This window comes from Manis pentadactyla, chromosome 10 (assembly GCF_030020395.1).
Source record: "Manis pentadactyla isolate mManPen7 chromosome 10, mManPen7.hap1, whole genome shotgun sequence".
Lineage (NCBI taxonomy): Eukaryota > Metazoa > Chordata > Mammalia > Pholidota > Manidae > Manis > Manis pentadactyla.
The window spans coordinates 15,196,278-15,209,844 of NC_080028.1; the positions used below are offsets into that span (position 1 = coordinate 15,196,278).

Below are 13,567 nucleotides of genomic sequence, written 5' to 3' on the forward strand. Positions count from 1 at the left end.
CTGGGATCTCCCCGCTGCTATCTCTGTTTCCACTGCTCTCAAACCTTCCCCATGGTCTCTATCAAGAATAACAAAAGCAATTTCCAATAATCTTGCTAGACAAACAGTTCAAAAACGGCTATCCTTCAGCAAGGCCCTACAGCCTGAGGCCTGGCGGCTGGCATGACACGCAGTGTGCTGCAGGCTGCCTGCCAGCCTGTAAGGCCACCGAGTCCGAACAGCAGCAGCCTCACCGGGCCCTGGCCTGTCAATGTCCCTGAAACTCCAAGTCAACAGCAAGCTCCTCATCAGAAACTTCATGATCTGCTAATGCTAAACCCAAATCAGAAATCCAAGTGCTCTGCCCACCCAACAGAACAGATGGAACAAAGGCTATGTTTACACTGCGGTTTTAAAAACTGTGACAAGTCCTTGTGTGTGGCTGGTGCGCTGACATGTCTACCCGCGAGCTGCTTGTGGGGAGGGCTGGCTGCTTGGTTCATTTCTGCCAGGGCTGCTCTGGCTGAGCCTTCACTGCCCTAAGGAATTTTAATTCCTTTAGCTTACAACACATTAGAAAAGTGATCTTTGATTGAAGTTGTAAAGTTGAACAAGAAAATTAAATGCCAAATTATTCTTGGAAGAAAAGGCTAGAATTAGAATGGAATTCTAAGAATGAAAACAGAACAAAACAAAACCCTACCAACTCTGTACACACTACTGATAGTCTCTTAAATTAACTGTCCTTTATTATTCCCTTAATATTCTAACCTGTAGGGGATTCTGTTGCTTAAATAGTTTTTAGTTACTCTGATTTTTTTCTTGGTAGGAGGAATAGGGATATAATTTAAGTTGTTGAACCATAATCTACATAATTATAATTGGAAAACTAGTGTACTAGTTCCAATGTAATAGCATTGGAAATGCTACGATATTTAAGTAAGAAATTTCTTTCCCCTTGTATATAGTTACCAACCATCTACACCTATTGAAGAAAAACTTCTCTCCAAGAAATTTTTTATCCCTCAGGTTGATTTCTCTGCATAATTACTCAAACTATTTTAAAATAAAACTTTTGTGATGTGTTATAATCACTGAGAACTAAAGTCTAAATAAAAAAGAATGCCATTTGCCTATTTAACATTGGTTATTAATATTCTGGTTCTAATGGCTGCCAACAATAGGTAATTAGGTTTGTGGAGCTGAATTCTAGAGCATGTAGGTATTTTAATTGGCCTTTTTGGTTGAAATTGTATAATTATAAAGAATGTATGCCTTCCTACATGCAGAAAAATCATTCAGTTCACTTTATTTCAAATTCAACTAAACGTGTTAGAATTTAAATCAAGCCGAGTGTGTGACCCTTTTTTCTTTCCTCCAAAAATCCATCCTGTCCACACTCAAATTATCTGACAAAACATTAGGGCTACTGGGAAATCTAGTCTGAAAGAGATCAAATTGTAAATCTAGGTGCGCCGACAACAACATTGTTTAGCAGTGAACAAAATGTCAAAAACTGCAGTTCCTGAAGAGGCTGGTCCTGGGACGTGCTGGGGTGAGGATGCCATGCTGGCCGGCGAGGAGACGGAGGGTCTGGCTCTACCCCTTAGGAACAAGACCGATGACAGACCTCAGAACCCCTTCAGCAGTGGTTCGCAGGGGGTGCTGGCGTCTGCTCAGGACACTGCCTGTCTGCCCCCCACAGGAGAAGGTGGGAGTGAAGGGCAGGCGATACAGAAACCGTCCAAGGAAGCTGGGAATGCTTATACTGGGGGGAGGGTAAGGACAGAGATGATTTGCATTTTGCATTTTCGGTTTCAGTTAACACGTTCACAAGCAAATTTAACTTTATTTTGTCATTAAAATGAAATAAATGCTCCTTCCTGAAATCCAAATCTCTAATAGCTTTGCTTGAAATCTGACTTAGATGGAGTATAGAGCTTCCTCTGTGGGAAGTTATTTTCTTATCAGCCCTTTTGTGACACTGCATTTAAAAATACACATAAGTAACTTCTGGATTTTTTTTTCACTCCATTATAGGAACTGCTTTGGCCATATCTGAATCAAGGGCACCTGCAAGCCAAAAATTAAATCTTAGCTAACTTAAAATTACGTTAGGCTCTGAAAACCCTTTTATATGCCAAGATGGTTCCCATAGCAGACAGCCCTGTGTTGTTTGTTTTGTGTGAAAGTGAATGATAAAAGATCCATGAAATCGACACAGAAAGCCAGAACAGCAGAAAGAACTGAGGGCTCTCCATCATTGCGGCTTCTACCCTCTGCTGACTTGCAGAACAATGGAAGCTACACATCCAACCGCAGATCTAACACAGCTGTGCATTTCATTAGATGAAGAGCACTAGTGACACAAGTAAATAATTAACTTATTCTGGTCCGCTGACTGTGCTCATGAGACCAGTCATAGCTGACAGATTTTAATACAAGTTAACACAAAGAAACCATAATGAGCTTAGAAGTTAAAACAAAATATTTAGACAGAATTTGATGATCTTGAATCTCAAATTAGACAGATGATTTTTTAAAGCTTGCATTTTACTGAATTCATTAGGGAGGAAACAGAGTTCTCAATCTTAGAAACAGACTTTTCTCTTTTAAAAAGGTACTTCTCTGTTTTCAGAATTAATCAAATCTTTAATCGAGGTAAAGGAAGGTTTCTTTTCTTATTCTCAAACAAAATATTAAAACTGTTTTCTCCAGGGACAGAAGCATAGAAATCTCTTCCAATATTTAAAATCCTTAAAAGTTATAGTCAGTTTCCTTTAATGCTGGTTTAAAAATGTAAATGCTCTGCAGTACGCGTCAGTGTGTTACCACTCCTGGCTCCTTGAAAAGAGGATGGACGACAAATACACCATATCTAATGGAAGCTGTTGGGAAACAATTACCAATTCATACCTTCAATGCTTACACAGCATTTCAGATTTTAAAATAAAATTTCATCCTCTGGCTCTTGCTGGCGTCTCAACCCCATTGTTTATAGCACAACCTCCTGGCAGGGAAATGCAAATACACCAGTTTAACAGGCCCAGGAACGCTTGGTGCACTCAGAGGGGCCAACTGGGAATTTGACCGCAGACTACAGTGAAGAACTTTCAACAGATGACACTAGATAACAAGGAAAATGCAGAACACAGGAAGAGCAGATGGTTCTGCAGGTACCCCGTCAATAAAATATTATTGCATCACCATCAATCTTAATTTCAAATTGTAAAGATGAAGAAGTTAAGGAGTCTAAAGAAGCCACAAGTCTGACGGCCAAGCCAGTCAGGAAAGGCAAATCTGGGGACCCACTGTCACAATCCTTTTTCCGTGTCACACCCTACATACGGAAGGCTCGCCTACCTATTTGTTATTTCTATTTCCATAGACTCACAGAACATATAATTCATCTTAAGAATAGGTTTACCCAGCAAAGTCCAGTTAATCCAACTCATCACTCTTAGCAAGTATTTCTAATCAGTTATAAACAGCAACTGACTTGTTCAAGTCATTTTTTACTTTTTGAAAAAAAAAACTGGTTTTAGTGTAATAGACCTACCTCAGTTCAAATAGAAAAAAATAAGAATGTGAGAAAAGAGGTAAGGAAAAACTAAAGCATTCTAGTACCGTATCAAGGCAGGAAAGCAAGCAGAAAACTAGCAGAAGACAATTTTATTAACATCTTTAATTCAAGAGCTGTTTTTGATGGGACTTTAATGTGTTGGGGACTGACTAACCAATGGTTTTTTATTTTGCTGATAGCCAGGTTTTAATAGCACACCTGCTTGATTTTTTAATTTTCAGAATTTTTATTGAGCAAGTCTACCTTCTCTGCATAACCACTTTTGGGTTACATTTACTACTCTCAGGTTGATATATATTATTACTCTTCCTTTTCTGAGTGAGGAAAGAGAGTTATTTCCCTCAATTCCCAAGCATATGCTGTGTGACAAGTGCTGTGACGGAGGTGGGGATACGAAGAGACTCAGGGACTCAATTCTACTTGAGAGGTGTCCTTTGCAGATTAATCTGGACTGAATATTGAAAATGAAAACCTTTATGCATTCAGCTTGCCACATTCTAGTGCTTTAAATGGCGCACAGCAAATGGGACAGTTATTCTACTGAAATAATACTAATCAGTCTAAAGTACATCTACTTTTACTTTCTACAGGTTCTTGATTGTTAGACAGGGCTGTTTGTTCTGCACAGTTTAACACTCTGCACTAAATGAAGGGTGAAATGCCACTGTGACTTTTCTCAACCGGTCGTAGTGCAAAAGGCGGCTTGGTGTTTGGTGAAGCAGTGGTCACTGCAATGCCCGGTGCCTATGAGGATCATAAATGGGTGAGAAGTGCCATCTGTAAAGGGATCACCACCCTGGGACTCTAAGACCTATGCAGGGCATAATATCAAGGAACTGACTGACCTTAAAAATCTGGCTCTCCTGTTCAGCTGGCATTGTGTTACCTTCGAGGGAAAGCACCACTTTCTGGGGAGACTTAGTTGTTTGGTCTTTACAATGGGAATGATTAGCACCTATCTCATGAAGCAGTTGTGTTAGAAGAACAGATGAGCTAATGTCTGAGAGGCACTTTAAGGTCCTTTGAGAAAGGCTGCAACTAAATACAAGGAATTATTATTATATAAGAAACCTAATTACTCTCAGCAGGGAGCAAACGAGCAAAGCAAAGGAGACCAACTTAATGAATGGAAGGAGCAGTTGCAGTCACACTAACTCTGGCTGAAGAGGCCAAAAAGCAGCTCACGCAGGCTGAGCTGTTCAGATCATTTCACATGATCAGGACACTGTCTCCTAAGAACTGCAGGACTTCAAGGACCTGGGCTGCGGGTTTCTAGTGCAGAGTAGTTTTCTGCTGATGAATATGATGGCAAATAGGGCCAAAGCAGCAGCAGGAATGCTTTCAAACTTGTTTATATTAAGTACAAAATGGTTTGGCTTTGGATAAGCTCATCTTCATAAGCCGTTATATATTCAGAAATGTAATCTCTAAATCAAAACATAAAGGCTAACACAGGTGTACTCCTTTCTTCCTTTCCCCCTTTCCAGTTATTGAATCAACTTTTATTTTTCAAACCACTAACTTAAATAATCCCAAGGGGGAAGGGAGATGACAAAAACTGTTGAATCATATTAGCTTTGCTTTGCTGTTGAATCACTTCCAGATCTATCACATCACTTGCCATATTCCAGTTGACATAATTTTAATTTGGCTCTTCCTTACATGTTAACAGATAAATAATGCATAAAAAAACTTGATTAGCTTTCTTATTAAAACATCACTCTAAATAAGGGAGGCACTAGAAGACAATACAGTTTTTACACGGCTTTCCCATGAGCAGTTGAATGGTTTGATGTGATAAATTTGCATAGTCTGAAGCACACAAAGGGCTGATTAATTGAAACCCTTACAATGCTTCTGGAAGCAGCTATTGTAAAACAATAACTATAGGAACTTTACAAAATACACATGGCTGAATGTGTCAAGAGCTTAATAAAATGTGTTGAGGCTACACTATTTGGAAACAGAGTTGGAGATTTTTATTCTGGGCCATAAAACACTAAACACCCTAATTTCAAAGCTTTAGTTGGATATTTACTGAAAGGTCAGAGGGTTACTGACTAGCTCCTGATAACACAAATTTTATTCTTAAAGGTAAAATAAAATCTTACAGTAAGGGTTGTAGTGGACAAAATAATCCTGACTTCTAAAAATTAAAGAAAAAGTTGCCAGCATTTGTTTTTGGACCAAAATTCTGAAGGATCATTTGATATCATATACCTCATCTTGGGGCTCACACTGTTAGCTCCGCTCCATTGGCCCCCTTTCCCCTCCCACTTAGAATCTTTCATTCAAGCAGGATCAAGCCAAGTAGGGAGCCACGGACGACTGGACTGTGAAGCTTCAGTCTAGCAGAGGGGATTTTAGATGGTCTCAAGTGCTGCATGTGTCCAAGGTATTATTATTATTACTTTAAATCACAGTCTTTTCATTCTCTCAATTTTAGAAACAATCTAGAAACAGGCAATAAATAGAGAACTAAAAAAAGCAAAGTTTTTAATCAAACCTTGTCTAACAAACTATCCTCACAGCTTTTCTGCCACACACAAATTAACATTTTCTTACTCCCCACAGCCTCTAAGCACTGACTGTATAAGGATTTTCTAATGTGTAGGAAAGTCAGGTAAGTTATCTTTTCTTCTAATAAAAATTCAATCAAAATCTTGATAAAGTAAGTTAGCAAACTGTTGAATAACTGTTATTAATGCAAAACTGAAGCAAGTGACATTATAACGGAACTTTTATTGAACATGAGAGGGTCAAAGATTAATCTTCCAAACAATATTATCAGGAAATGTGTAATCATTATGAACTAAAGACACACTGAGTCATTCCATGAAACAACTGAATTTTGATATGACTATATCTTATTTTAAAACAAAGTTGACATCAATCTATTTAAACTAGCTATCTGAGGATTTAGGGGGAGATTGGAGAAGTGTATGCCATTATCTCAGATTCCCAGTTATTAAAAAGCTTCTGTTTGCCAGGACAAACAAACACTCTTGCTCAAATACAGGTTTCCTTTCCTTAGGAATACTGTTCGGTATTGCTGCCTGATTCTGTGATCTACAGGACCTTTGTTGGAGGTGCTAATCCTTTTTCACATGAGAGACTGAGAAATGTTCTTTCAGGGAAGTGATATATTGCTTCCCCCCCAACCCCACCCCCACCCACATCAAAGAAGTCCAGTTTTTCCTCCCTTATTGTGAATGGCAGCAAAAGTAAGAGGAAATCTGGAAAAATAATAATTCGGTTTGCCTGAGCACTAAAATGAAACTTGGGAATTCCTTAGGCTAGCAGATCATTCTTATTGAACAAGTGGAAAAAAAACAACAGGATATCTGCTCATCCTTCTAATAAATGCACTAACCAGCAGAAAAAGCAAGGCTCAAGCTTAAAATGCCTTTGATGAGTTCCCTTTACATAGAACTTACACCAAAGTTCAAGAGACTTAGATAAGTTTTGATTTTAATAAAAAGTCTAATTCCAAACATAATTCCCATCAGCATGATATGTGAAAGCCTCTTCCCATCTTTAACTCTATCTATAAACTGATCAAGAAAGAACAGGAAGAGAAAACATGAACAGTGCAAGACCCACATTCTGCTCTTTCCCGATGGAGCATCATTATGCACCTATCATACAAGTTGCGGCTTCACTGAGGGGCCTGGAAGTCCAGAACACTTGGAAAGGAGACTGAGACTTCAGGATTTTAATTTCTCCCTGAATGAAATTAAAACTAAACAAAATTTTCCTTCCCTTGTAAATAAACACAACAAATTCACAACTTTGGTGTATAGGTTATTACTAAATCGTTTCACCTCTTCCTGTATTTTGCACACTACTGAAGGATGAACTGCTCTAGAGATTCTTAATTAAAGGCCCAGCTTTTTGGGGAGAGCTGACTTCGTGCATACCAACTGATGAGACACATGATGGACTTCACAAAAACCCAAAGGAGGGCTAAATGTAACTCATTAAAATTCTTTTCATTTCTCATTACAAGACAATTGGAATTCCCCTACCTAAAAAGTGTACCAAGTGAGTCCTACTTGCTTCTCAGGCTGGAAGAGTCTTTAGGTTAATTTTGACACACTCTTCTTTATGAAACACAGGTGACCCTTGAACAATGTGGGGGCTAAGGGTGCACAGTCGAGTATCTGCATAACTTTTGACTCCCCAAAAACTTAACTAGTGATAGCCCAACATTGACCAGAAGCCTTACCAATAACATAAACAGTCCGTTAATACATATTTTGTATGTTACATTTATCATATACAGTATTCTTACAATAGAGTAAGCTCGAGAAAAAAAAGTTTTTTCAAATTGTTGCAAATTTCCAAAAAATTTTCCAATACATTTATAGAAAAAAACCCACATATAAGTGGACCTGTGCAGTTCAAACCCATGGTGTTCGAGGGTCAACTGTGCTTTGTCCTTCCTCCACACTTGGCTCTCTCAGCCCAGTCTTCCAGTCTTCCAGTCACAGAAAGTAATGCTGCTGTCCTGGGCCTGCCACTTTTTAACAGCTACTGATCAGACACTCCCACTTCCTCAGTGGGCCTTCTCTGATCAGCCGCAGTGCCTTTGCTCCTGACAGAGCATGGAGGTGGATGCTCAACTACTTCACAATAATCTCCTGTTCCAGTTCACTTTCCCATTCTGTCCTCTTCAGCCTCCTTCACGAGCTCTTTCATAACACATAGCATATAACTATAGCTGTTTAGCTTCCACTTCACATTCGTTTCATGTAGCTGATCCTACCCCTCTGAAGTGATCAGGCTTGAGCAGGACAGACACTCATGTTCTGTGAAATGCAATTTTTAAGTCTCCTCTAATTGTTGGGTATTTTAAGAAGCATCAGGGGCAGAAATGCAATCCACACACTAATCATGCTAAAAAGAATCCCTAACAACAGCTCTGTCAAAGTAAACTTAACGACAGGCAAAAACCTGGCAATCTATAGGGCCACACTTTCTGAACACCAGAGATAACAACTGCTCTAAATGGAGGCGATTAAAGGAGACAGACATAAAGATACATTCATCAAAATAATCTTTACATTTTCTCATAGATGATATGTGTCAATTTGCAAGTGATATTAGAAAGGAAAAAACACTATTTCCAAACAATTTTATCTTTTAAGAGTGAAAACTAAGTTCAACCAACTACTGCTCTTACTCTGGCACGTGTCTGGACCGAAACAGAAACAAATCACTGCAGGAATCACTGAGTGACACATATGCCCTGAAAACTTGCAACTCTTGAGTATGACCAGATAGATTTCTCGGGGGCTGTCAAGGCAGATTCTCATTGGTGCTCAGGGCGACATCTGGGGGGTACATGTACTCAGTTACTTTGCCTGGGAAAGCCTCAGTGGGCTGTGCTGTCAGTGAGAACTGGGGAGCTGAGTCTTGGGTGATGACTCTTCTGGTATAAGTCCAGATAAAGATGAGGCATTGCATTTCTGCTATTTGCTAAGAAGAATAAATTAAACTAATTTGGGGAGGGATGATTTTGGCCTGTTATGTCTGTATGTTTATTTAATAAATTATTCTAAAGATATGGAGTGGATACTATATTTTATGCAAAAGTGCTGTGCTTGGGAGGTTAAACAAATTCGTAGGGCATGTTTCCTATCCTTAGTGAACCAAAAATATACTTTCTAAGTGAGCCGGCAGGTATTCTGGATATTTAATAACATGTACAATTATTTTTTAAAAAACCACTGCTTTTTTTCATCTTTGCAATTTTATTTATGAATGAAAAGAACTTCAAAAACTACACTTCTGCCAGCGTCATGCCTCCTGCTTCAGATGGGTGACTTCCAAGGGAAGGATCAAAACGGTAGCCCTTAGTTACAGTCATAACCCATAAAAACGATCAGCTATGCTCAGGTAACTAAGAGTTGTCAAAATGTGATTAACACCCATCTGATGATTGCTAGCATTTATGTCATAATTCTGTATGAGCTTAAAATATTTTTAAGATAATTTTTCATCTTAGAAATTATTAAAATAGCCAATGAAAACAAGAAGTCTTACAGGCAAGGCTCTGTTCAGCAGACAAAAGGCTGGTGCTCTAAAAATCCTTATCTTTTATTAAAATAATTTTAGTTTCAGTTCTATACATTACAGTGAAAATAACTGAGCACAGTATGCATTCTTGTGTTAAACCTTCTGAAATAATAGACACGGACTTCCAGTAAACATGGCATATTTATCTCCACTCTTTCCCCGTGCCTCACTAACAAGAGAGTTGAAAAAAATTAAGGTATAAACCTATAAGGAAAAAGAAAGGGTAAGAGATAATTATACAATTTGGAAAGTGAATGAACAGAGGAAATGGCTTAACAGAAAAAGAACACAAACCTACGTCCCCACAGAGGAGGACGTAAGCCGACTCGGCCCTCACCTCCACTTCTGGGAAAGTTCAGGAAAGAGACACGAAGTGCTGTGGAAGTGGGATGAGGTGTGGGGCCGACACAGGAAGGCTGATGTCAAGTCACTCCATTCGTCCGCAGTGCAGGGGGCCTCCCTTTAAGACGTGCCTCCACTCATTACCATTCTCACCATTCCCCTATTAGCATGACTTCCCCGCCTGCCACACATCCCATGGGGGCTTTCACTGCTTCCCCCCGGACGGCCCCTGACAGTCCGCTTTCAGCCAGTAGCCAGAGGAAGATGATCACATTTCTCATCTGCTCAGGCTCCTCAAGTGGCTGTCCTCCCCCACGAGCGGCTGTCCTCCTCCCTGAGTGGCTGTCCTCTCCCTCAGAGCTGCTGCCTTCCCCCTCAGAGCGGCTGTCCTCCCCCTCAGAGTGACTGTCCTCCCCCTCAGAGCTGCTGTCCTCCCCCTCAGAGCGGCTGTCCTCCCCCTCAGAGCTGCTGTCCTCCCCCTCAGAGCTGCTGTCCTCCCCCTCAGAGCGGCTGTCCTCCCCCTCAGAGCGGCTGTCCTCCCCCTCAGAGCTGCTGTCCTCCCCCTCAGAGTGACTGTCCTCCCCCTCAGAGCTGCTGTCCTCCCCCTCAGAGCGGCTGTCCTCCCCCTCAGAGCGGCTGTCCTCCCCCTCAGAGCTGCTGTCCTCCCCCTCAGAGTGGCTGTCCTCCCCCTCAGAGCTGCTGTTCTCCCCTCAGAGCAACTGTCCTCCCCCTCAGAGCGGCTGTCCTCCCCCTTGAGCGGCTGTCCTCCCCCTCAGAGTGACTGTCCTCCCCCTCAGAGCGGCTGTCCTCTCCCTCAGAGCTGCTGTCCTCCCCCTCAGAGCGGCTGTCCTCCCCCTCAGAGTGGCTGTCCTCCCTCTCAAGTGGCTGTCCTCCCCCTCAGAGCGGCTGTCCTCCCCCTCAGAGCGGCTGTCCTCCCCCTCAGAGCAGCTGTCCTCCCCCTCAGAGCTGCTGTCCTCCCCCTCAGAGCTGCTGTTCTCCCCTCAGAGCAGCTGTCCTCTCCCTCAGAGCGGCTGTCCTCCCCCTCAGAGCAGCTGTCCTCCCCCTCAGAGCTGCTGTCCTCCCCCTCAGAGCTGCTGTTCTCCCCTCAGAGCAGCTGTCCTCCCCCTCAGAGCGGCTGTCCTCCCCCTCAGAGCAGCTGTCCTCCCCCTCGAGCGGCTGTCCTCCCCCTCAGAGCGGCTGTCCTCCCCCTCAGAGCAGCCTGTGAGTCCTCATCTCTGGTGCCCCATGTTCGCCGGCCCCGCTCCGGCCTCACTGGAACGGTCCCAGAAGGCCCCCAGGAACGCGGGCTGGCTCGGGCCTCGGGCCTTCCTCTCACCCCCAGTGCTCTTCAGCCAGACAGGGGCTGCTCCCTTACTTCTCCCAGGTTTCTAAACAAATGCGGTCTTGTCAACAAGGCAGAGTTCCTCAATCACTTTACTAAAAATTTCAACCACTAACCGCCCCCATCACCACTGCCCAGCAGAAATGTTCATTCTCTTCATCTTTTCTTTGTTTTCTTTATCTCAACTCTTATCACCTCTCCGGCCCACAAGAAGGGAAGCCCAAGAGGGGCTGGAACTCTGTCTGTTTTGTTCACCGCTTATCACCAGGCCTAGAACAGTAACACACACCGAGAAGATACTTATTAAATACTTGCAGAAATAAATGTCTGTGTAAGAAATAATCAGATCCTGAGATTCTACTCCCCACCCCATAAAGCCAGGAAACTTCCCATCCCCCAACCCATACTTGAGAAACTGAACCACGACAATCCAGGACCCAAGGGCAGCAAGCAGAGAGTGGGGTGAAGTACTAGCCTGACACAGGAATGATTGGAGGAATGAAATGAAGGGCTGTGCACTGAGCAGTGGGCTTCAGCCCCCAGCCCTTACCTGGCCTCCCGGTGGCCAGCTGATAGTATTTAGCATTGCCGCCCACCATCACTCCCAGTTCCAACCTTCAAAATGGAATTAGAAAGAGCCTATTTTGTAGAAACTGACTGGCACTAGCAGGAAAAAATGGTTCATTGACTGATCACCTTACAGTGATACCCACAGTCAACAACTTCTATTCTTGGGACTTGTAGCTTCCAATTGCTTTTTCAGGTTCAAGGATATTATCAGGCATTAGAGAAAAGCTTCTGACAACAATAAACCAGACTCTAAAACACACAGAGGGAAAGAAACCTCTCAAGAAATACAGACAATATATTCATAAATGACAGATCCGATAAAGGGTTGACATCCAAAATATATAAAGAGCTCACACACCTCAACAAACAAAAAGCAAATAAGCCAATTAAAAAATGGGCACAGGATCTGAATAGACAGTTCTCCAAAGAAGAAATTCAGATGGCCAACAGACACATGAAAAGATGCTCCACATTGCTAATCATCAGAGAAATGCAAATTAAAACCACAATGAGATATCACCTCATACCAGTAAGGATCGCCACCATCCAAAAGACAAGGAACAACAAATGTTGGCGAGGTTGTGGAGAAAGGGGAACCCTCCTACACTGTTGGTGGGAATGTAAATTAGTTCAACCACTGTGGAAAGCAGTATGGAGGTTCCTCAGAATGCTCAAAAGAGAAATACCATTTGACCCAGGTATTCCACTCCTAAGAATTTACCCTAAGAAAGCAGCAGCCCAGTTTGAAAAATACATATGCACCCCTATGTTTATTGCAGCACTATTTACAATAGCCAAGAAATGGAAGCAACCTAAGTGTCCATCAGTAGATGAATGGATAAAGAAGATGTGGTACATATACACAATGGAATATTATTCAGCCATAAGAAGAAAACAAATCCTACCATTTGCAACAACATGGATGGAGCTAGAGGGTATTATGCTCAGTGAAATAAGCCAGGCGGAGAAAGACAAGTACCAAATGATTTCACTCATCTGTGGAGTATAAGAACAAAGAAAAAACTGAAGGAACAAAACAGCAGCAGACTCACAGAACCCAAGAATGGACTAACAGTTACCAAAGGGAAAGGGACTGGGGAGGAGGGGTGGGAAGGGAGAGACAAGGGGAAAAAAAGGGGCCTTATGATTAGCACACATAATGTGGGGGGGCACAGGGAGGGCTGTACAACACAGAGAAGACAAGTAGTGATCCTACAGCATCTAACTATGCTGATGGACAGTGACTGTAATGGGGTATGTGGGGGGGACTTGGTGAAGGGGGGAGTCTAGTAAACATAATGTTGCTCATGTAATTGTAGATTAATGATACCAAAATAAAAATAAATAAATAAAATAAAAGTAAAAAAAAAATACAGACAAAATTAGGAACAGAAGGAAACTAAAAAGGAAAACCAAGAAAACTAAAGCTCAAAACTAAAATACTTATAATCACTGCTATAAAAGGGAGAATATAAATTTAAGATTTTAGGTAGAAATTTAAAATATATGATATATTTTTAAAAATCTGGAAAATAAAATTGATAAAATCTCCTATACAGAAAAGCAAGACAAAGAAACGTACAAAGGGGGAGAAAAGAAAGTGAGAGCATCAGTCTGAAAGATCCAACATCTGACTAATAAGCAAATCAGAAAGGGTATAAGGAAAATGA

The 13,567-nt window shown here is 41.6% G+C and overlaps 1 protein-coding gene across 6 annotated transcripts in view; it reads right to left on the reverse strand.

Annotated features, from left to right (window-relative positions):
• The window catches only part of POLR3B (RNA polymerase III subunit B), a 133,555-nt gene that overhangs the window by 24,961 nt on the left and 95,027 nt on the right, over positions 1-13,567 (reverse strand). For 4 of the 6 annotated variants that reach the window (XM_057486444.1, XM_057486443.1, XM_057486441.1 and 1 more), the window contains one exon: positions 11,523-11,597. The exons of 1 other annotated variant lie outside the window; for it this stretch is intronic. In XM_057486444.1, the coding sequence (XP_057342427.1) occupies positions 11,523-11,597 (75 nt within the window). Of the gene's footprint in view, positions 1-9,133; positions 9,848-11,522; positions 11,598-13,567 lie in introns of those variants that run through there. One more of the 6 variants, XM_057486446.1, reaches the window with a different exon arrangement.